The 24,140-nt window shown below is 50.6% G+C and overlaps 1 protein-coding gene across 1 annotated transcript in view; it reads left to right on the forward strand.

The window, feature by feature from the left end:
* LOC144680247 (disintegrin and metalloproteinase domain-containing protein 12-like) overlaps positions 1-24,140 on the forward strand; it is a 378,378-nt gene that overhangs the window by 342,711 nt on the left and 11,527 nt on the right. The window contains exons 16-17 of the mRNA XM_078541279.1: positions 12,391-12,583; positions 14,429-14,506. Coding sequence (XP_078397405.1) covers positions 12,391-12,583; positions 14,429-14,506 — 271 coding nt within the window. The remainder of the gene's footprint in view (positions 1-12,390; positions 12,584-14,428; positions 14,507-24,140) is intronic.

Consider the following 24,140-nt stretch of genomic DNA (forward strand, 5'->3'; position numbering starts at 1 on the left):
TAGCCTCGCTCTCTCTCTCACATCAACTGCCTCGCTCTCTCTCTGACATCGACAGCCTCGCTCTCTCTCGCAAACCCAAAGCCTCGCTCTCTCTCTCACACCCACGGCCTCGTTCTCTCTCTCTCACACCCACAGCCTCGGTCTCTCTCTCACACCCACAGCCACGCTCTCGCTCTCACACCCACAGCCTCACTTTCTCTCTCACACCCACTGCCACGCTCTCTCTCTCACTCCCACATCCTCGCTCTCTCTCTCACACCCACACCTCTCTCTCTCTCTCAGTCCCACAGCCTCGCTCTCTCTCTCACACCCACAGCCGCGCTCTCTCTCTCACACCCACAGCCTCGCTCTCTGTCTCAGACACACATCCTCGCTCTCTCTCTCACATCCACAGCCTCGCTCTCTCTCTCACACCCACAGCCTCGATCTCTCTCTCACACCCACAGCCTTGCTCTATCACCGACACCCACAGCCTCGCTCTCTCTCGCATCCATGGCCTCGCTCTCTCTGTTACACCCACAGCCTCGCTCTCTCTCTCACACCCACAGCCTCGCTCTCTCTCTCACACACACAGCCTCGCTCTCTCTCTCACACCCACAGCCTCGCTCTCTCACTCACACCCACAGCCTCGCTCTCTCTCTCACACACACAGCCTCGCTCTCTCTCTCACACCCACAGCCTCGCTCTCTCTCTCACACCCACAGCCTCGCTCTCTCTCTCACACCCACAGCCTTGCTCTCTCTCTCACATCCACAGCCTCGCTCTCTCTCTCACACCCACAGCCTCGCTCTCTCTCTCACATCCACAGCCTCGCTCTCTCTCTCACACCCACAGCCTTGCTCTATCACCGACACCCACAGCCTCACTCTCTCTCGCATCCATGGCCTCGCTCTCTCTGTTACACCCACAGCCTCGCTCTCTCTCTCACACCCACAGCCTCGCTCCCTCTCTCACACCCACAGCCTCGCTCTCTATCTCACACCCACAGCCTCGCTCTCTCTCTCACATCAACAGCCTCACTCTCTCTCTGACTCCCACAGCCTCGTTCTCTCTCTCTCACACCTACAGCCTCGCTCTCTCGCTCTGAATCCCACAGCCTCGCTCTCTCTCTCACACCCACAGCCTCGCTCTCTCTCTGACTCCCACAGCCTCGCTCTCTCTCTCACTCCCACAGCCTCGCTCTCTCTCTCACTCCCACAGCCTCGCTCTCTCTCTCACACCCACAACCTCGTTCTCTCTCTCTCACACCCACAGCCTCGTCCCTCTCACACCCACAGCCTCGTCCCTCCCACACCCACAGCCTCGCTCTATCTCTCTGAATCCCACAGCCTCACTCACACTCTCACACCCACAGACTCGCTCTCTCTCTCTGACTCCAACAACCTCACTCTCTCTCTCACACCCACAGCATGGCATTCTCTCTCATACCCACAGCCTCGCTCTCTCTCTCACACCCACAGCCTCACTTTCTCTCTCACACCCACAGCCACGCTCTCTCTCTCACACCCACAGCCTCGCTCTCTCTCTCAGTCCCACAGCCTCGCTCTCTCTCTCTGACTCCCACAGCCTCGCTTTGTCTCTCTCACCCACAGCCTCGTCCCTCTCACACCCACAGCCTCGCTCTCTCTCTCACATCAACAGCCTCGCTCTCTCTCTGACTCCAGCAGCCTCACTCTCTCTCTCACTCCCACGGCCTTGCTCTCTCTCTCAGACCGACAGCCTCTCTCTCACTCTCAGACCCAAAGCCTAACTCTCTCTCTCACTCCCACAGCCTCGCTCACTCTGTCAGACCCACAGCCTAACTCTCTCTCTCACAACCACAGCCTCGCTCTCTCTCTCACACCCACAGCCTCGCTCTCTCTCTCACACCAACAGCCTCGCTCTCTCTCTCACTCCCACAGCCTCGTTCTCTCTCTCACACCCACAGCCTCGTTCTCTCTCTCTCACACCCACAGCCTCGTCCCTCTCACACCCACAGCCTCATCCCTCCCACACCCACAGCCTCGCTCTTTCTCTCTGAATCCCACAGCCTCACTCACTCTCACACCCACAGCCTCGCTCTCTCTCTCTGACTCCAACAACCTGACTCTCTCTCTCACACCCAAAACCTCGTCCCTCTCACACCCACAGCCTCGCTCTCGCTCTCACACCCACAGCCTCGCTCTCTCTCTCAATCCCACAGCCTCGCTCTCTCTCTCTCACGACCTCAGCCACGCTCTCTCTCTCTCACACCCACAGCCTCGCTCTCTCTCTCAATCCCACAGCCTCGCTCTCTCTCTCACACCCACAGCCTCGCTCTCTCTCTCACACCCACAGCCTCGCTCTCTCTATCACACCCACAGCCTCGCTCTCTCTCTCACACCCACAGCCTCGCTCTCTCTCTAAAACACCCACAGCCTCGCTCTCCCACTCACACTCACAGCCTCGCTCCCTCTCTCACATCCACAGCCTCGCTCTCTCTCTCACACCCACAGCCTCGCTCTCTCTCCGACACCCACAGCCTCGCTCTCTCTCTCACGCCCATAGCCTCAACCCTCTCACACCCACAGCCTCGTCCCTCTCACACCCACAGCCTCATTCTCTCTCTCACACCCACAGCCTCGCTCTCTCTTTCACACCCACAGCCTCAAACTCTCTCTCACACCCACAGCCTCGCTCTCGCTCTCACACCCACAGCCTCACTTTCTCTCTCACACCCACAGCCTCAAACTCTCTCTCACACCCACAGCCTCGCTCTCTCTCTCACACCCACAGCCTCGCTCTCTCTCTCACACAGCCACAGCCTCGCTCTCTCTCTCACATCCACAGCTTCGCTCTCTCTCTCACACCCACAGCCTCGCTCTCTCTCTCACTCCCACAGCCTCGCTCTCTCTCTGACTCCCACAGCCTCGCTCTCTCTCTCACACCCACAGCCTCGCTCTCTCTCTCACTCCCACAGCCTCGCTCTCTCTCTCACACCCACAGCCTCGCTCTCTCTCTGACTCCCACAGCCTCGCTCTCTCTCTCACTCCCACAGCCTCGCTCTCTCTCTCACTCCCACAGCCTCGCTCTCTCTCTGACTCCCACAGCCTCGTTCTCTCTCTCTTACACCCACAGCCTCGCTCTCTCTCTCACACCCACAGCCTCGCTCTCTCTCTCACAACCACAGCCTCGCTCTCTCTCTCACATCAACAGCCTCACTCTCTCTCTGACTCCCACAGCCTCGTTCTCTCTCTCTCACAACTACAGCCTCGCTCTCTCGCTCTGAATCCCACAGCCTCACTCTCTCTCTCACACCCACAGCCTCGCTCTCTCTCTCACACCCACAGCCTCGCTCTCTCTCTCACACCCACAGCCTCGCTCTCTCTCTCACATCAACAGCCTCACTCTCTCTCTGACTGCCTCAGCCTCGTTCTCTCTCTCTCACACCTACAGCCTCGCTCTCTCGCTCTGAATCCCACAGCCTCGCTCTCTCTCTCACACCCACAGCCTCGTCCCTCTCACACCCACAGCCTCGTCCCTCTCACACCCACAGCCTCGCTCTATCTCTCTGAATCCCACTGCATCACTCACACTCTCACACCCACAGCCTCACTCTCTCTCTCTGACTCCAACAACCTCACTCTCTCTCTCACACCCACAGCCTCGTCCCTCTCACACCCACAGCCTCGCTCTCGCTCTCACACCCACAGCCTCGCTCACTCTCTGACTCCCACAGCCTTGTTCTCTCTCTCTCACACCCACAGCCTCGTCCCTCTCACACCCCACAGCCTCGCTCTCTCTCTCACACCCACAGCCTCGCTCTCTCTCTCACAACCAAAGCCTCGCTCTCTCTCTCACACCCACAGCCTCGTTCTCTCTCTCAGACCCACAGCCTCGCTCTCTCTCTCACATCCACAGCCTCGCTCTCTCTCTCACACCCACAGCCTCGCTCTCTCTCTCACACCCACAGCCTCGCTCTCTCTCTCACATCCACAGCCTCGATCTCTCTCTCACACCCACAGCCTTGCTCTATCACCGACACCCACAGCCTCGCTCTCTCTCGCATCCATGGCCTCGCTCTCTCTGTTACACCCACAGCCTCGCTCGCTCTCTCACACCCACAGCCTCGCTCTCTCTCTCTCACACACACAGCCTCGCTCTCTCTCTCACACCCACAGCCTCGCTCTCTCTCACACCCACAGCCTCGCTCTCTCACACACACAGCCTCGCTCTCTCTCTCACACCTACAGCCTCGCTCTCTCTCTCACACCCACAGCCTCGCTCTCTCTCTCACACCCACAGCCTCGCTCTCTCTCTCACATCCACAGCCTCGCTCTCTCTCTCACACCCACAGCCTTGCTCTATCACCGACACCCACAGCCTCACTCTCTCTCGCATCCATGGCCTCGCTCTCTCTGTTACACCCACAGCCTCGCTCTCTCTCTCACACCCACAGCCTCGCTCCCTCTCTCACACCCACAGCCTCGCTCTCTCTCTCACAACCACAGCCTCGCTCTCTCTCTCACATCCACAGCCTCGCTCTCTCTCTGACTCCCACAGCCTCGCTCTCTCTCTCACACCCACAGCCTCGCTCTCTCTCTCACACCCACAGCCTCGCTCCCTCTCTCACACCCACAGCCTCGCTCTCTCTCTCACAACCACAGCCTCGCTCTCTCTCTCACATCAACAGCCTCACTCTCTCTCTGAATCCCACAGCCTCGCTCTCTCTCTCACACCCACAGCCTCGCTCTCTCTCTGACTCCCACAGCCTCGCTCTCTCTCTCACACCCACAGCCTCGCTCTCTCTCTCACACCCACAGCCTCGCTCTCTCTCTCACACCCACAGCCTCTCTCTCTCTCTCACACCCACAGCCTAACTCTCTCTCGCACCCACAGCCTCGCTCTCTCTCTCACACCCAGAGCCTCGGTCTCTCTCTCACACCCACTGCCACGCTCTCTCTCACTCCCACATCCTCGCTCTCTCTCTCAAACCCACACCTCTCTCTCTCTCTCAGTCCCACAGCCTCGCTCTCTCTCTCACACCCACAGCCTCGCTCTCTCTCTCACACCCACAGCCTCGCTCTCTCTCTCACGTCCACAGCCTCGCTCTCTCTCTCACACCCACAGCCTCGCTCTCTCTCACACCCACAGCCTCGCTCTCTCTCTCACACCCACAGACTCGCTCTCTCTCTCACACCCACAGCCTCGCTCTCTCTCTCACACCCACAGCCTTGCTCTATCACCGACACCCACAGCCTCACTCTCTCTCGCATCCATGGCCTCGCTCTCTCTGTTACACCCACAGCCTCGCTCTCTCTCTCACACCCACAGCCTCGCTCCCTCTCTCACACCCACAGCCTCGCTCTCTCTCTCATACCCACAGCCTCGCTCTCTCTCTCACATCAACAGCCTCACTCTCTCTCTGACTCCCACAGCCTCGTTCTCTCTCTCTCACACCTACAGCCTCGCTCTCTCGCTCTGAATCCCACAGCCTCGCTCTCTCTCTCACACCCACAGCCTCGCTCTCTCTCTCACTCCCACAGCCTCGCTCTCTCTCTCACACCCACAGCCTCGTTCTCTCTCTCTCACACCCACAGCCTCGTCCCTCTCACACCCACAGCCTCGTCCCTCCCACACCCACAGCCTCGCTCTATCTCTCTGAATCCCATAGCCTCACTCACACTCTCACACCCACAGACTCGCTCTCTCTCTCTGACTCCAACAACCTCACTCTCTCTCTCACACCCACAGCATGGCATTCTCTCTCATACCCACATCCTCGCTCTCTCTCTCACACCCACAGCCTCACTTTCTCTCTCACACCCACAGCCACGCTCTCTCTCTCACACCCACAGCCTCGCTCTCTCTCTCAGTCCCACAGCCTCGCTCTCTCTCTCTGACTCCCACAGCCTCGCTTTGTCTCTCTCACCCACAGCCTCGTCCCTCTCACACCCACAGCCTCGCTCTCTCTCTCACATCAACAGCCTCGCTCTCTCTCTGACTCCAACAGCCTCGCTCTCTCTCTCATACCCACAGCCTCGCTCTCTCTCTCACATCAACAGCCTCGCTCTCTCTCTGACTCCAACAGCCTCACTCTCTCTCTCACTCCCACGGCCTTGCTCTCTCTCTCAGACCGACAGCCTCGCTCTCCCTCTCAGACCCAAAGCCTAACTCTCTCTCTCACTCCCACAGCCTCGTTCTCTCTGTCAGACCCACAGCCTAACTCTCTCTCTCACTCCCACAGCCTCGCTCTCTATCTCACAACCACAGCCTCGCTCTCTCTCTCACACCCACAGCCTCGCTCTCTCTCTCACACCAACAGCCTCGCTCTCTCTCTCACTCCCACAGCCTCGTTCTCTCTCTCACACCCACAGCCTCGTTCTCTCTCTCTCACACCCACAGCCTCGTCCCTCTCACACCCACAGCCTCGTCCCTCCCACACCCACAGCCTCGCTCTATCTCTCTGAATCCCACAGCCTCACTCACACTCTCACACCCACAGCCTCGCTCTCTCTCTCTGACTCCAACAACCTCACTCTCTCTCTCACACCCAAAACCTCGTCCCTCTCACACCCACAGCCTCGCTCTCGCTCTCACACCCACAGCCTCGCACGCTCTCTCACACCCACAGCCTCGCTCTCTCTCTGACTCCAACAGCCTCACTGTCTCTCAGACTCCCACAGCCTCGCTCTCTCTCTGAATCCCACAGCCTCGCTCTCTCTCACACAACCAAAGCCTCGCTCTCTCTCTCACACCCACAGCCTCGCTCTCTCTCTCACACCCACAGCCTCGCTCTCTCTCTGACTCCAACAGCCTCACTCTCTCTCAGACTCCCACAGCCTAGCTCTCTCTCTGAATCCCACAGCCTCGCTCTCTCTCTCACACCCACAGCCTCGCTCTCTCTCTCACAACCACAGCCACGCTCTCTCTTTCTCACACCCACAGCCTCGCTCTCTCTCTCACACCCACAGCCTCGCTCTCTCTCTCACACCCACAGCCTCGCTCTCTCTCTCACACCCACAGCCACGCTCTCTCTCTCAAACACCCACAGCCTCGCTCTCTCTCTCACACTCACAGCCTCGCTCCCTCTCTCACATCCACAGCCTCGCTCTCTCTCTCACACCCACAGCCTCGCTCTCTCTCCGACACCCACAGCCTCGCTCTCTCTCTCACGCCCATAGCCTCGTCCCTCTCACACCCACAGCCTCATTCTCTCTCTCACACCCACAGCCTCGCTCTCTCTTTCACACCCACAGCCTCAATCTCTCTCTCACACCCACAGCCTCGCTCTCTCTCACACACCCACAGCCTCGCTCTCTCTCTCACACCCACAGCCTCGCTCTCTCTCCCACACCCACAGCCTCGCTCTCTCTCTCACACCCACTGCCTCGCTCTCTCTCTCACACCCACAGCCTCGCTCTCTCTCTCACTCCCACAGCCTCGCTCTCTCTCTCACACAGCCACAGCCTCGCTCTCTCTCTCACACCCACAGCCTCGCTCTCTCTCTCACACCCACAGCCTCGCTCTCTCTCTCACACCCACAGCCTCGCTCTCTCTCTGACTCCCACAGCCTCGCTCTCTCTCTCAGACCCACAGCCTCGCTCTCTCTCTCACTCCCACAGCCTCGCTCTCTCTCACACCCACAGCCTCGCTCTCTCTCTCACTCCCACAGCCTCGCTCTCTCTCTCAAACCCAAAGCCTCGCTCTCTCTCTCAAACCGAAAGCCTCGCTCTCTCTCTCACACCCACAGCCTCGCTCTCTCTCTCACTCCCACGGCCTCGCTCTCTCTCTCACTCCCACAGCCTCGCTCTCTCAGACCCAAAGCCTCGCTCTCTCTCTCACACCCACAGCCTCGCTCTCTCTCTGACTCCCACAGCCTCGCTCTCTCTCTCACACCCACAGCCTAACTCTCTCTCTCACCCACAGCCTCGATCTCTCTCTCACTCCCACAGCCTCGGTCTCTCTCTCACACCCACAGCCTCGCTCTCTCTCTCAGACCCACAGCGTCGCTCTCTCTCTCACTCCCACAGCCTCGCTCTCTCTCTCACACCCACAGCCTCGCTCTCTCTCTCACATCAACAGCCTCACTCTCTCTCTGACTCCCACAGCCTCGCTCTCTCTCTCACACCCACAGCCTCGCTCTCTCTCTCACACCCACAGCCTCGCTCTCTCTCTCACACCCACAGCCTCGCTCCCTCTCTCACACCCACAGCCTCGCTCTCTCTCTCACATCAACAGCCTCGCTCTCTCTCTGACTCCCACAGCCTCGTTCTCTCTCTCTCACACCCACAGCCTCGTCCCTCTCACACCCACAGCCTCGTCCCTCTCACACCCACAGCCTCGTACTATCTCTCTGAATCCCACTGCATCACTCACACACTCACACCCACAGCCTCGCTCTCTCTCTCTGACTCCAACAACCTCACTCTCTCTCTCACACCCACAGCCTCGTCCCTCTCACACCCACAGCCTCGCTCTCGCTCTCACACCCACAGCCTCGCTCTCTCTCTGACTCCAACAGCCTCACTCTCTCTCTGACTCCCACAGCCTCGTTCTCTCTCTCTCACACCCACAGCCTCGTCCCTCTCACACCCACAGCCTCGCTCTCTCTCTCACACCCACAGCCTCGCTCTCTCTCGCATCCATGGACTCGCTCTCTCTGTTACACCCACAGCCTCGCTCTCTCTCTCATACCCACAGCCTCGCTCTCTCTCTCACATCAACAGCCTCGCTCTCTCTCTGACTCCAACAGCCTCGCTCTCTCTCTCACACCCTCAGCCTCGCTCTCTCTCTCACTCCCACAGCCTCGCTCTTTCTCTCAAACACGCACAGCCTCGCTCTCTCTCACTCACACTCACAGCCTCGCTCCCTCTCTCACACCCACAGCCTCGTCCCTCTCACACCCACAGCCTCATTCTCTCTCTCACACCCACAGCCTCGCTCTCTCTCTCTCACACCCACAGCCTCGCTCTCTCTCTCACACCCACAGCCTCGCTCTCTCTCTCACACCCACAGCCTCGCTCTCTCTCTCACACCCACAGCCTCGCTCTCTCTCTCACTCCCACAGCCTCGCTCTCTCTCTCACACCCACAGCCTCGCTCTCTCTCTCAAACCCAAAGCCTCGCTCTCTCTCTCACACCCAAAGCCTCGCTCTCTCTCTCAAACCCAAAGCCTCGCTCTCTCTCTCACTCCCACAGCCTCGCTCTCTCTCTCAAACCCAAAGCCTCGCTCTCTCTCTCAAACCCAAAGCCTCGCTCTCTCTCTCACTCCCACAGCCTCGCTCTCTCTCTCACTCCCACAGCCTCGCTCTCTCTCTCACACCCACAGCCTCGCTCTCTCTCTCACACACCCACAGCCTCGTCCCTCTCACACCCACAGCCTCGCTCTCTCTCTCACACCCACAGCCTCGCTCTCTCTCTCACACCCACAGCCTAACTCTCTCTCTCACACCCACAGCCTCGTCGCTCTCACACCCACAGCCTCGTCCCTCTCACACCCACAGCCTCGCTCTCTCACTCCCACAGCCTCGCTCTCTCTCTCACACCCACAGCCTCCCCTTCACCCACTTCCACAGTTTCACTCTCTCTGACTCCTGGAATCTCCCTCTCTCTGACTCCCGTTGTCTCCCTCTCTCTGACTCCCGGAGTCTCACTCTCTCTCTGACTCCCGGCGTCTCCCTCTCTCTGACTCCCGGAGTCTCCCTCTCTCTGACTCCCGGAGTCTCACTCTCTCTGACTCCCGGAGTCTCCCTCTCTCTGACTCCCGGAGTCTCACTCTCTCTCTGACTCCCGGAGTCTCACTCTCTCTGACTCCCGGAGTCTCCCTCTCTCTGACTCCCGGAGTCTCACTCTCTCTGACTCCCGGAGTCTCACTCTCTCTGACTCCCGGAGTCTCACTCTCTCTGACTCCCGGAGTCTCACACTCTCTGACACCCGGAGTCTCACTCTCTCTGACTCCCGGAGTCTCACTCTCTCTCTGACACCCGGAGTCTCACTCTCTCTGTCTCCCGGAGTCTCCCTCTCTGTGACTCCCGGAGTCTCCCTCTCTCTGACTCCCGGAGTCTCACTCTCTCTGACTCCCGGAGTCTCACTCTCTCTCTGACTCCTCTGGGCTCACTCTCGGTTCTAGCCATGGCCTCACTCTCCACTGCCTTCACATCCTTCCTAAAGTGTCCTGTTCATTGTGAATACAATACTCTAGTTGAGGCCAAACTGCTGCATTTATTATTACTTCATTGTTTTGTATTCTATGTCCATATTAAGAAAGTCCAGGGTGCTGTATGCACTCTCAACCTGTCAACCTTCAATGACTTATGCACATATACATTCAGCACTCTGCTCTCCTGCACCCCTTTTAGAGATCTACCCTTTATTTTATATTGTCTGACCATGTGTTTCCTACCAAAATTAAGCGCTTCACACTTATCTGCATTAAATTTCATCTTTCACTTGCCCACCCATTCCAACAGCCTGTAAATGTCCTTGTGAAGTTCTACACTAACCTTCTGAGAGTGAATTGTGTCCTGTATGCCGAGATGTAAGCCAATAGTATATATCAGGAAAAGTAAGAGTCCTAACACAGACCCTTGGGGATCTCCACTATAAACCTTCTTCGAGTCCAAAAAATAACCATTCGCCACTATACTCTGTTTCCTGTCACTTTGTATTCTCTATTATTCTTTGCTCATCAATATGTTGTGTGACACTTTATCAAATGCCTTTTGGAAGCCCATGTAAACCACATTAGCTGCATTGCCCTCATCAACCTTTTCTGCTACCTTATCAAAAAGCTCAAGCAAGTTAGTTAAACATGATTTACTATGAACAAATACATTCTGGCTTTCCTAATTTAACCAGCATTTCCAAAGAGACTGTTATTTTTGCCCCAAATTATCATTTCTACAGGTTTCCCCACCACTGAAGTTAAACTGATAGGCCTGCAGTTGCTAGGCTTATCTTTACACCTTCTTTTGAACAAGGGTGTGACATTTTCAATGCTCCAGTCCTCTGGCACTAACCCTGTATCTAAGAAGGATTGAAAAATGATGGACAGAGTCACTTCCACCCTTTCCCCTGTATCCTTGGATGCATCTCAATTGGTCCTGGTGACTTGTGAATTTTAGCAGAGCCAGCATAATACCTTATCAATCGTAAATCCATCAAGTATCTCAAATACCTCCTCTTCCATCATCACTTGGAAAGCATATTCTTCGGTAAAGATGGATGGAAAGTGTTCACTTAGTACCTCTGCCATGCAGTCAGCATCCATGCAGAAATCATGGACGTGGCTCTGGCTGCACTACCCAAATTAAATGGCACTTCCACCAGTGATCGGAACTGAATGCTGGTTGGGGAGTTCCCCTCCAAGCCACACACATCCTGACTCAGAAATATATCACCGTTCCTTCACTGTTGCTGGGTCAAAATCCTGGAGCTTTCTCCCTAACAGGACTGTGAGTGTACCTCCACCACATGGACTGCAGTGGTTCAAGAAGGCAGCTCACCACCACCTACTCAAGGTCAATTAGGGAAGGGCAACAGAGCTATTCCACCCGGCCATGTCCAAATCCTTTGAAAGAATAAAAATAGACTGAACTACATTCAAGCTTGGGCTAATAAGTGGCAAGTAACTTTTGAGCTACACAAGTGCCAGGCAATGACCAACTCCAATAAGAGATAATCTAACCATCTCCTCTTGACATCCAAAGACTTTACCACCGCTGAGTCTCCCACCATCCAGATCCTGGGGTTTTCCAGAAACTGAACTGAACGAGCCATATAAGTGCTGTGGCTACAAGAGCAGGTCAAAGGCTAGAAATCATGCAACGAGTAACTCACCTCCTGACTCCCCAAAGCTTGTCCAAGTGTGATGGAATACTCTCCATTTGCCTGGATGAGTGCAGCTCCCACAACGCTCAAGAAGCTTGAAACTATCCAGGACAAAGCAGCCCTGCCTGATTGGCACGCCACCCACCATTTTAAACATTTAGTCCCTCCATCGCTGGTGCACGATGGCTGGAATGTGTGTACCATCTACAAGATGCATGGCACTAACTCACCAAGGCTCCTTCAAAAGCACCTTCCAAACCCACAACCCCTGTCACCTCGAAGGGCAAGGCTGGCAGCTTCATTGGAACATCACCACTTGCAGGTTCCCATCCAGGCTTGCACACCATCTGAATATGGAGCAATATTGCCATTCCTTCACTGTCACTGCATCAAAATCCTTTAACTCCTTTGCTAACAGCACTATAAAGATGCAGCGGTTCAGGAAGGCAACTCACCCACCACCTGTGCAAGGACAATTAGAGATGGACATTAAATACAGGCATTGTCAGTGATGCCCACCTTACAATATATGATATAAAAAGAAGTGACAGCACTAAACTGAGAATGTAGAAGGTCTAAGATGTTTGTGTCCATTCTACAGAGACATACTTTGTGGAAAAATCCAGTGTAAGGGTGGGGGCAACTATCCAATGCGAGGAGGACAGTTGAACGTTTTGTCAACCGACGTTACTATTCATGGTGTGACATATAATTGCAGAGGGACAGCTTCTGACATATCTGATGCCAGCACTCCAGACCTAGTCCAACAAGGAACCAAGTGTGGAGACAAGAAGGTAATTAATTCACAGACAACATAAAAGCAATATTAACTCCAAAGGAATTGGTACTTTACCACTCTCCCCTCTGATATACTTCCCTCCATCCCAGTGTTCATGCTGGTAGTCTCCCTTCCCACTCCATGTGTTAAAGATGTATATTCTCCTTCACAGTAGTCCTATTAGTCCACTCTACCACGTTCAGCTTCTAACCCAGTCCCTCATCTTCATTGCCATTCACTTCTGCTTTCCTTGTTGTGTATTTTGCCATTGCACATTCCACATTTCTTTTGTCACCTGTCCTTACCGAGCTGGCCAACCTGCCATTCCAACAACCCCTTTCACAAAAGTAAAATACTGTCGGTTCACTTATTGATTTCTGGGTTGACAGGGCTTCGTATGAGGGATGATTCAGTAGAATGGATTTGTTATGACACGGCAGATGTTTGCCAGGCGGATCAAATCCATGAGGGGAACTTGATCCCGCTATCACAATGGTTTTGCCATTTGTATTTATTTCAAGATGCGTGCCCTGAATTCAGAAGTAATAAGTCCACCAAGACTTTCAGAGATTTAAAAAAAAAACTAAATTAAAATATTCATTAACAAAAAGTTTTCAAGCACATACTTAGAACTACAAACTACTATGATAACAACTCCTAAAATCCCTAATTAATCTGATTCCCAGTTACACCCCCTTTAAGGCAACAGTCCAAAAGTATAATTTTTAGATTTTAAACAGATCCAGCAAATTAACACAATATGCTGGCCAGTGGAATTCAAAGTGACTTTCTCCAGCTTCGGTTTCTGTAGACAGCAGGTTTATGCACAAAATCTGGAGGCTTCATGAAGGATATTTCACACACTCCTGTCATATCTTACAATGCCTTCCTCTGGCACATAGCCCCATTCTCCTTTATATGTTCTTCCTTTTTAATATGTAAATGTTATTGTTCCATGAGCCTTTGAAACTTTACCTGTCTCATAATATAAATCTTTTCATGTTGCAACAATATATTGTCAGTGACCCTTGAGAAAAACACATTCCTTAACTTGCTTGTCTGACTATTTGTAAACAGAGTGAGATCCCTTTGAAAACCAAATCCCCCTTAATCAATCTAAAAATGCAAATTCTCTTTACACCTCACATGCTAAAACCCCAACCATGTTTATTCATTAGCATATTAAAGACACTTTTACAGCTTGCTTCTTTTGATAACTTCAACTTAGAGTCTGCTTGGCTACAAAATGTAACTAAATCACACACACAGACAGACCTAACTATTTGCTCCTATAAACCTACTTTACAATAAACCAGAAAAACATCATGAAAATTATTATACTCGCATGACAAATTTCAAAGGAATGAGAGATCGCCCCATTAAAACGTATACAATTCTTAGCAAGCTTGATAGGCTGTTTCCCATGGCTGGAGAGTCTAGAAGAAGAGATCATAGTCACCTGATAAGGGTTCAGCCACTAAGACTGAGATGAAAAGATATTTCTTCACTCAGAAGGTTATGGATTTTTAGAATTATCTACCCCAGAAGGCTGTGCTTGCTCAGCCATTGGGTTTGTTCAAAACTGAGATCAATAGACTTTTGGACCCTAAAGCAATCAGGGGATATGTGGTCAGTGTAGTAAAGTGCATTTGAGGGAGATGTTTAGCTGTGATATTTTTGAATGCCGCAGCAGGCTTGAGGAGCTGTATGACCTCTTCATGCTCGTATTTCTTATGCTGTTATGAGCTTGAGTGATTCCTAAAGAGTTTGGAGTCAAGCCATGCAGATCCTGACTGATTCATTTTTAAAATTAATGACATTGACACTGTGAATACAAAATGTCTTGTTTTCTATTTCACAGGTCTGCTATGATGCAAAGTGTGTGGATGCGTCTGTGTTCAAAGTACAAGAATGTGATAACAACTGCAACAAAAAGGGGGTATGGAATCACTCACTGTTTTTAGTGGGACTGATAGATATAACAGTGGTGGAGTGAGACAATGACATCAACAACAGCTTGTATTTATATAGTTCCATTCATGTAACAAACTTCCCAAGGAACTTAAAGTGAGTGCTATAGAACAAAATTTGACTCAGGGTCATATTGCCTTAAGGGAGCAAAGAGAACAGACAAATGTGAAAGCAAGAATGAGAATTGGAAAATCAAGATGTTCCTTAGCCAGGAGGCAATGTAGGTCAGCAAAACCGTCAAAGGAAAAATGCTGGAATCTATTATTAGGGAGGTTATAGTGGAACAGTTAGAAAATCTCAATGCTGAGTCAACATGGTTTTGTGAAAGGGTAATCATGTCTGACAAATTATTGGTGCTCTTTAAGGAAATAACAAGCAACGTGGATAAAAGAGAACCTGTGGTTGTGCTGTACTTAGATAAGGTGCTACATCAAAGGTTACTACACAAAATAAGAGTTCTTGGTGTAGGGAGTAACGTATTAGCACAGATAGACGATTGGCTAGCTAACAGGAAAGAGAGAGTAGGTATAAATGGGTCATTTTCGGGTTGGCAAGATGTGACGAATGGAGTGCCACAGGGATCAGTGCTCAGGCCTCAATTATTTACAACTTATATGAATTACTTGGATGAAGAGACAAAATGTATGATTGCTAAATTAGCTGATGGCACAAAAATACACAGGAAAGTAAGTTCTGAAGAGGACATAGGTAGGTTAAGTGAGTGGGGGAAACAAATGGCAGATGGAGTATAATGTGGGAAAATGTGAACTTGCTCACTTTGGCAGGAAGAATAGAAAAGTAGCATATTATTTAAATAAAGAGAGATTGCAGAACTCTGAGGTATAGAGGGATCTGGGTGTCCATGATGAGGAAAAGTTAGTATGCAGGGACAGTAAGTGATTAGGAAGACAGATGGAATGTTGTTTGTTTACTGCAATGGGAATGGAATGTAAAAGTAGGGATATTTTGCGACAGTTGTACAAGGTATTGGTGAGACCACATCTGGAGTACTGTGCACAGTTTGGTCTCCTTATTCAAGAAAATATACAAATATGTTAGAAGCATTTCAGAGAAGGTTCACTCGATTGATACCTGGGATGGGGGGGTTATCTTATGAGGAAAGGTTGGACAGGCTGGTGACTGTATACATTGGGGTTTATGAGAGGTGATGTTATTGAAACATATAAGATCCTGAGGGGGCTTGACAGAGCAGATGCTGAAAGAATGTTTCCCCGTGTGGGAGAGACTAGAACAAGGGGACATAGTTTAAAAATAAAGGGTCTCCCATTTAAAACAGAGATCAGAAAAATGTTTCTCCCAGACGGTCATGAATCTTTGGAAGACTTCCACAAAGAGCAGAGCAGACAGGATCATTCAATATTTTTAAGACAGAGGTAGATAGATTCTTGACTAACAAGGAAGTCAAAGGTTACTGGTGGTAGGCGGGAATGTGGAGTTGAGGCCACAATCAGATCAGCCATGATCTTATTGAATGGTGGAGCAGGCTTGAGGGGCTGAATGACCATTCTTGCGATCCCAGCTGATGTTAATACTGGACAAGTCAGATCCCAGAGTGGAACCTGGCCTGATAGATCCTAAATTTATTCTTTTTAGGAACCATGGAGGACAGTTACTGAACAAATTCGCAGAAGTCTGATGATGTTCTTCTAACACAATGAATAAAACATTTATTAAACAAGAAGCAAGAAAAAATTAAATTTGAAAAAGAGCGCGGAGCTTGAAGGGAGGTCATTTGAAAAAGAGCGCGGAGAGCGAGGGGAGGTCATTTGAAAAAGAGCGCGGAGAGCGAGGGGAGGTCATTTGAAAAAGAGCGCGGAGAGCGAGGGGAGGTCATTTGAAAAAGAGCGCGGAGAGTGAGGGGAGGTCATTTGAAAAAGAGCGCGGAGAGTGAGGGGAGGTCATTTGAAAAAGAGCGCGGAGAGTGAGGGGAGGTCATTTGAAAAAGAGCGCGGAGATTGAAAATAAAAGGAGGGGAAGCCGAAGAGGAGCGGCCAGCGTGTGAATGGCCCAGTGAAGGAGAGGAGCTTTGAGGCTTTGGCTCGAGAGGCTTTGGCTCAAGAGGCTTTGGCTCGAGAGGCTTTGGCTCAAGAGGCTTTGGCTCGAGAGGCTTTGGCTCAAGAGGCTTTGGCTCGAGAGGCTTTGGCTCAAGAGGCTGAGGACAAGCTTGCTCCCAGTGGGTTAAGGCCAGGTAAGTTCCTTTAATTAAATTAGGAGTAGGTAATGGAGGCAGGAGTTGGGGCAGTCGAGTGCTCCGAATGCAGCATGTGGGAAGTCTGGGACAGCACAATTGTCCCTGATGACTACACCTGCAAAAGGTGCATCCAGCTCCAGCTCCTGAGAAGCCGAGTCAGGGAACTGGAGCTGGAGCTGGATGAACTTCGGATCATACGGGAGGCAGAGGCAGTAATAGACAGGAGTTTCAGGGAGATGTCAGCCCTAAAAGTCAGGAGGCAGGTAGCTGGGTGAATGTCAGGAGAGGGAAGGGGAATTGACAGAAAGAGCAGAGCACCCCTGTGGCCGTTCCCATCAACAATAGGTATACCGTTTTGGATACTGTTGGTGGGGACGACCTGCCAGGGACAAGTTGTAGTGGTCGCGTCTCTGGCACCGAGGCTGGACCCTCAGCTCAGAAAGGAGGGAGGGAAAAGAGGAGAGCAGTAGTGATAGGGGATTCAATAGTTAGGGGGACAGATAGGAGGTTCTGTGGGAGAGATCGAGAATCCCGGATGGTCTGTTGCCTCCCTGGTGCCAGGATCCGTGTTATCTCGGATCGAGTTCTCAGTATTCTCAGGAGGGAGGGTGAGCAGCCAGTTGTCGTGGTCCATGTAGGGACCAATGACGTGGATAGGAAGGAGGAGGACGTCCTGCAAAGAGAGTTTAGGGAGTTAGGTGCAAAGTTGAAGGACAGGACCTCCAGGGTTGCGATCTCAGGAGTGCTACCCGTGCCACGTGCTAGTGAGGCTAGAAATAGGAGGATACTGCAGCTAAATACGTGAATACGTGGCTAAGGAGATGGTGCAGGAGGGAGGGCTTCATGTTTCTGGACAATTGGGCTCTGTTCCAGGGAAGGTGGGACTGTTCCGACGGGACGGTTTGCACCTGAACTGGAGGGGGACTAACATCCTTGCGGGTAGGTTTGCTAGTGCTGCTCCGGGGCATTTAAACTAGATTTGCAGGGGGAGGGGAACCAGAGTGTTAGAGCAGATAGTGAGGTGGAGGAGGATAAAGGTCAAGCGAGGAATGCATGTATAGACAGAAATCAAAGGTTTGTACGTGAAAGAAATGTTCTCAGGTGCATCTATTTCAATGCAAGGAGTATTGTCGGAAAGGCAGATGAGCTTAGGTCGTGGATTGGCACGTGGGATTACGGCATTATTGCTATTGGTGAGACTTGGTTGCAGGAGGGGCAGGACTGGCAGCTCAATGTTCCGGGGTTCCATTGTTTCAGATGTGATAGAGGGGGAGGGATGAAAGGGGGAGGAGTGGCATTACTAGTCAGGGAAAATATCACAGCTGTGCATAAGCAGGACAGCCCAGAGGGCTCATCTACAGAGGCCATATGGATGGAGCTGAGGAATGGGAAAGGTGTGACCACACTAATAGGGTTGTATTATAGTCCGCCCAATAGTCAGAGAGAATTGGAGGAGCAAATCTGTAGAGAGATAGCAGACCGATGTAAGAATCAGAAAGTTGTGATAGTAGGAGATTTTAACTTTCCACATATTGACTGGGACTCCCGTACTGTAAAAGGTCTGGATGGCTTGGAGTTTGTCAAATGTGTTCAGGAAAGTTTTCTAAATCAATATATAGAGGTACCAACGAGAGAGGATGCAAGACTTGATCTCCTATTAGGGAACCAGACAGGTCAGGTGACAGAAGTATGTGTAGGCGAACATTTTGGGTCCAGTGACCACAATGTCATTAGTTTTAAGTTAATTATAGATAAGGATAGGTCTGGTCCTCGAGTTGAGATTCTAAATTGGAGAAAGGCCAATTTTGTGGAAATGAGAAAGGATCTAGGAAGTGTGGATTGGGATAAGTTGTTTTCTGGCAAGGATGTGTTCAGTAAGTGGAAAGCATTCAAAGGCGAAATTTTGAGAGCGCAGAGTTTGCATGTTCCTGTCAGGATTAAAGGCAAAGTTAACAGGCATAGGGAACCTTGGTTTTCAAGGGATATTGGTGATCTGGTTAAGAAGAGAGAGGTGTATAGCAGGTATAGGCAACAAGGAGCAAATGAGGTACTTGTAGAGTATAGAAAATGTAGGAAAATACGAAAGAAGGAAATCAGGAAGGCAAAAAGAAGACATGAGGTTGCTTTGGCAGATAATGTGAAGGTAAACCCGAAGGGTTTCTACAAGTATATTAAGAGTAAAAGGATAGTAAGGGACACAATTGGTCCCCTTGAAGATCAGAGTGGTCGTATATGTGTGGAGCCTCACGAGATGGGGGAGATCTTAAACAGTTTTTTTGCATCAGTATTTACTCAGGAAACTGGCATAGTGTATAAGGAAGGGAAACAAGCAGTAGTGTCATGGAACATATAGAGATTAAAGAGGAGGAGGTGCTTGCTGCCTTACAGTGAATAAAGGTAGATAAATCCCCCGGGCCTGACATGATATTCCCTCGGACCTTGAGCGAGACTAGTGTAGAAATTGCAGGGGCCCTGGCAGAAATATTTAAAATGTCCTTAGCCACGGGTGAGGTGCCGAAGGATTGGAAGGTAGCTCATGTTGTTCCGTTGTTTAAAAAAGGCTCCAAAAGTAAACCAGGTAATTACAGGCCAGTGTGCCTGACGTCAGTAGTAGGTAAATTATTGGAAGGTGTTCTGAGAGATCGGATATACAATTATTTGGACAGACAAGGGCTGATTAAGGATAGTCAGCATGGCTTTGTGCGTGGTAGGTCGTGTTTAACGAACCTTGTAGAGTTTTTCGAGGAGGTTACCAAGAAAGTAGATGGAGGAAAGGCTGTGGATGTTGTCTACAGGGACTTTAGTAAGGCCTTTGACAAGGTCCCACATGGGAGGTTAGTTCAGAAGGTTCAGACACTTGGTATCCATGGAGAGGTTGTAAACTGGATTCAAAATTGGCTGTGTGGGAGAAGACAGAGAGTGGTAGTGGATGATTGCTTCTCAGACTGGAGGTCTATGACTAGTGGTGTGCCTCAGGGATCTGTACTGGGACCATTGTTGTTTGTTGTCTATATCAATGATTTGGATGATAATGTGGTGAATTGGATCAGCAGGTTTGCTGATGACTCTAAGATTGGAGGCGTTGTGGACAGCGAGGAAGGCTTTCAAAGCTTATCTGGACCAACTGGGAAAATGGGCCAGAAAATGGCAGATGGAATTTAATGCAGAAAAGTGTGAGGTGTTGCATTTTGGAAGGACAAACCAAGGTAGGACATACACAGTAAATGGTAGGGCACTGAGGAGTGCGGAGGAACAAAGGGATCTGGGAGTTCAGATACATAATTCCCTGAAAGTGGCGTCACAGGTAGACAGGGTTGTAAAGAAAGCTTTTGGCATACTGGCCTTCATAAATCAAAGTATTGAGTATAGGAGTTGGGATGTTATGGTGAGGTTGTATAAGACATTGGTGAGGCCAATTTTGGAGTATTGTATGCAGTTCTGGTCGCCTAACCACAGGAAGGATATCAGTAAGATTGAGAGAGTGCAGAGAAGATTTACTAGGATGTTGCCGGGTCTTAAGGAGTTGAGTTACAGGAAAAGATTAAACAGGTTAGGACTTTATTCCTTGGAGCGTAGAAGAATGAGGGGAGATTTGATAGAAGTTTACAAAATTATGAAGGGTATAGACAGAGTAAATGCGAGTAGGCTCTTTCCACTTAGATTAGGAGAGATAAACACGAGAGGACATAGCTTTAGGGTGAAAGGGGAAAGGTTTAGGGGGAACATTAGGGGGAACTTCTTCACACAGAGAGTGGTGAGAGTGTGGAACGAGCTACCATCTGACGTGGTAAATGCAGGCTCACTCTTAAGTTTAAAGAATAAATTGGATAGATACATGGATGGGAGAGGTCTGGAGGGTTATGGACTGGGTGCAGGTCAATGGGACTAGCGGAATAATATTTCGGCACAGACTAGAAGGGCCGAATGGCTTGTTTTCTGTGCTGTAGTGTTCTATGGTTCTATGGTTCTATATTACACCAGACAAATACAGCCAATAGAAAATGATTCTCACACTTTTTCTTTTATCCCAGCAATGACCATACTGACACAAAGTGCCAGTTTTGTTTCTGACTTCACTAAACTACTAACCCCTTGGTAACCATCTCTTCACTTCAAGAGTTGTAAAACCTCATTAAAAAAAGCATATATACAAACAGGGCTCCAGACTAGACACAGGTTTCACCTTTCTTAAGACAGAAATACAAAATACAGGCCAGAATTTTATATCCCGCTGGCGGGTGCGCACCCAACCTGAACGGGCATGAAATCATGAGAGATGGCATTGGGCGAGCTTCCCGACCTCATCGCACAGTTGCACAATATTTCGCTCAGCAGGTGCGCACAAAAGTTGGTGGGCAACTAAGCCCATTAACAGCCCAATTTTAAGTGATTTTTCGTGGCCCTTCCAACCTTACGGTTAACGGATGGGCCAATCAGCCAACTTTTATGAAACCTCATCCAACGGTGAGATGAAATCTCTGTTAGGTAAAAAAGGCAGTGCCCAGATATTTCTTTATAGTTTGTTTTTTTAATGAGGTCTGCTTTCAGGTGCTTGCTTGAGCAGCATGGACATTTTTTTTTGCAGCATTTTTGGGCCTTATTTTCTTATTTGCAGGTCTGCAGCTCCCTGAAGCAGTTGTCTGCCTTCAAGGAGCTCCCTTGAATCACTCACCTGTGCCCTCGGTGACGCCGATGCACGCCCTCTTCCTGCCCACAACTGCAGTCCTGAGCCTTTCGCCGGGTGCGTTTCAAAGTGGCTGGCCGTGAATTGCCTCCTGCATCACATGCCCAAACTCTTAAATCTGTGTAAAAACAGAAAATGCTGGTCTGACAGCAGCTCTGAAGAAGAGTCATACAGATTCGAAACATTAACTGTGTTTCCATCTCCACAGATGCTGGTCTGACAGCATCTGTAGAGATGGAAACACAGTTGATGTTTCGAATCTGCATTACTCTTCTTCAGAGCTGCTGTCAGACCAGCTGAGTTTTTCCAGCATTTTCTGTTGTTATTTCAGATATCCAGCATCCACAGGTATTTTGCTTTTATCTTGAATCGGTGTCCTCTTTCTTGTACCATCAGCTCATGAGTAGCTTTTTGTCTACCTTATCTGAACCCGTCATATCTCCCACACTTCTTTCAGATCTCCCCTCAATCTGCTTTGCTCCAAAGAGAATAACTCCAGCTTTTCCAACCTAACCTTGTAGCTAACATCGCTCATCTCTGAAAACATTCTGGTAGATCTCCTCTGCACCCTGTCAAGGACCCTCTCATCCGTCCTAAATGTAGTGTAATGGGTTAATGTTATTATTCATTCTTCATTCCCAGGATGTGGGCTTCGCTGGCTGGGTCAGCATTTATTGCCCATCCCTAGTTGCCCTTGAGAAGGTGGTGGTGAGCTGCCTTCTTGAACCGCTGCAGTCCATGTGGTGTAGGTACACCCACAGTGCTGTTAGGGAGGGAGTTCCAGGATTTTGACCCAGTGACAGTGAAGGAACGGTGATATATTTCCAAGTCAGGATGGTGACTCACTTGCAGGGGAACTTCCAGGTGGTGGTGTTCCCACCTATATGCTGCCCTTGTCCTTCTAGATGGTAGCGTTTGTGGGTTTGGAAGGTGCTGTCAAAGGAGGCTTGGTGAATTCCTGCAATGCATCTTGTAGATGGTACACACTCTGCTAATGTGCGTTGGTCGTGGAGAGAGTGAATGTTTGTGGACATAGTGCCAATCAAGTGGGCTGCTTTGTCCTGGATGGTGTCAAGCATCTTGACTGGGAGCTGCACTCATCCAGGCAAGTGGGGAGTATTCCATCACACTCCTGACTTGTGCCTTGTAGATGGTGGACAGGCTTTGAAGGGGGGGGGGGGGTCAGGAGGTGAGTTACTCATCGCACAATTCCTAGCCTCTGACCTGCTCACATAGCCACAGTATTTACATGGCTAGTCCAGCTCAGTTTCTGGTCAAAGGTAACCCCCAGGATGTTGATAGTGGGGGATTCAGTGATGCTAATGCCATTGAACATCAAGGGGCAATGGTTAGATTCTCTCTTATTGGAGATGGTCATTGTCTGACATTTATGTGGCATGATGTTACTTGCCAATTGTCATCCCAAGCCTGGATATTGTCCAGGTCTTGCTGCATTTGGACATAGGCTGCTTCAGTATCTGAGGAGTTGCAAATGGTGCTGAACATTGTGCAATTATCCCCACTTCTGACCTTATGATGGAAGGAAGGTCATTGATGAAGCCGCTGAAGATGGTTGGGCCAAGGACACTACCCTGAGGGACTCCTGCAGTGATGTCCTGGAACTCAGATGATTGACCTCCAACAACCACAACCAACTTCTTTTGTGCTGGGTATGACTCCTACCAGCAGAGAGTTTTCCCCCTGATTCACATTGACTCCGGTTTTGCTCTGGCTCCTTGATGCCACACTTGGTCAAATGCTGCCTTGATGTCAAGGGCAGTCACTCTCACCTCACCTCAGGTGCTCAGTTCTTTTGTCCATATTTAAAACAAGGCTGTAATGAGGTCAGGAGCTGAGTGGCCCTGGCGGAACCCAAACTGGGCATCAGTGAGCAGGTTATTGCTAAGCAAGTGCCATTTGATAGCACTGTTGATGACCCCTTCCATTACTTTACTGATGATGGAGAGTAGACTGATGGGGCAGTAATTGACCGGGCCGGACTCGTCCTGCTTTTGTGTACAGGACATACCTGGGCAATTTTCCATATAGCCGGGTAGATGCCAGTGTTGTAGCTGTACTAGAACAACTTGGCTAGGGGTGCGGCAAGTTCTGGAGCACAAGTCTTCAGTACTATTGTCGGAATATTGTCAGGACCCATAGCCTTTGCAATATTCAGTACCTTCGGCCGTTTCTTGATATCACATGGAGTGAATTGAATTGGCTGAAGACCGGCATCTGTGATGCAAGGGACCTCTGGAGGAGGCCGAGACGGATCATCCACTCGGCACTTCTGGCTGAAGATTGTAGCAAATACTTCAGCCTTATCTTTTGCACTGATGTGCTGGGCTCCTCCATCATTGAGGATGGGGATATTTGTGGAGCCTCCTCCTCTAGTGAGTTGTTTAATTGTCCACCACCATTCATGACTGGATGTGGCAGGACTGCTTTGATCTGATCTGTTGGCTGTGGGATCGCTTAACTCTGTCTATCATTTGTTACTGATGCTGTTTGGCACGCAAGCAGTCCTCTGTTATAGCTTAACTTGATTGACAACTCATTTTTAGGTATGCCTGGTGCTGCTCCTGGCATGCCCACCTGCACTCTTCATTGAACCAGGGTTGATCCCCTGGCTTGATGATAATGGTAGAGTGGGCAATATGTCGGGACATGAGGTTACAGACTGTGTTCGAGTGCCACTCTGCTGCT

The sequence above is a fragment of the Cetorhinus maximus genome, chromosome 1 (assembly GCF_964194155.1).
Source record: "Cetorhinus maximus chromosome 1, sCetMax3.hap1.1, whole genome shotgun sequence".
NCBI classification, from domain to species: domain Eukaryota; kingdom Metazoa; phylum Chordata; class Chondrichthyes; order Lamniformes; family Cetorhinidae; genus Cetorhinus; species Cetorhinus maximus.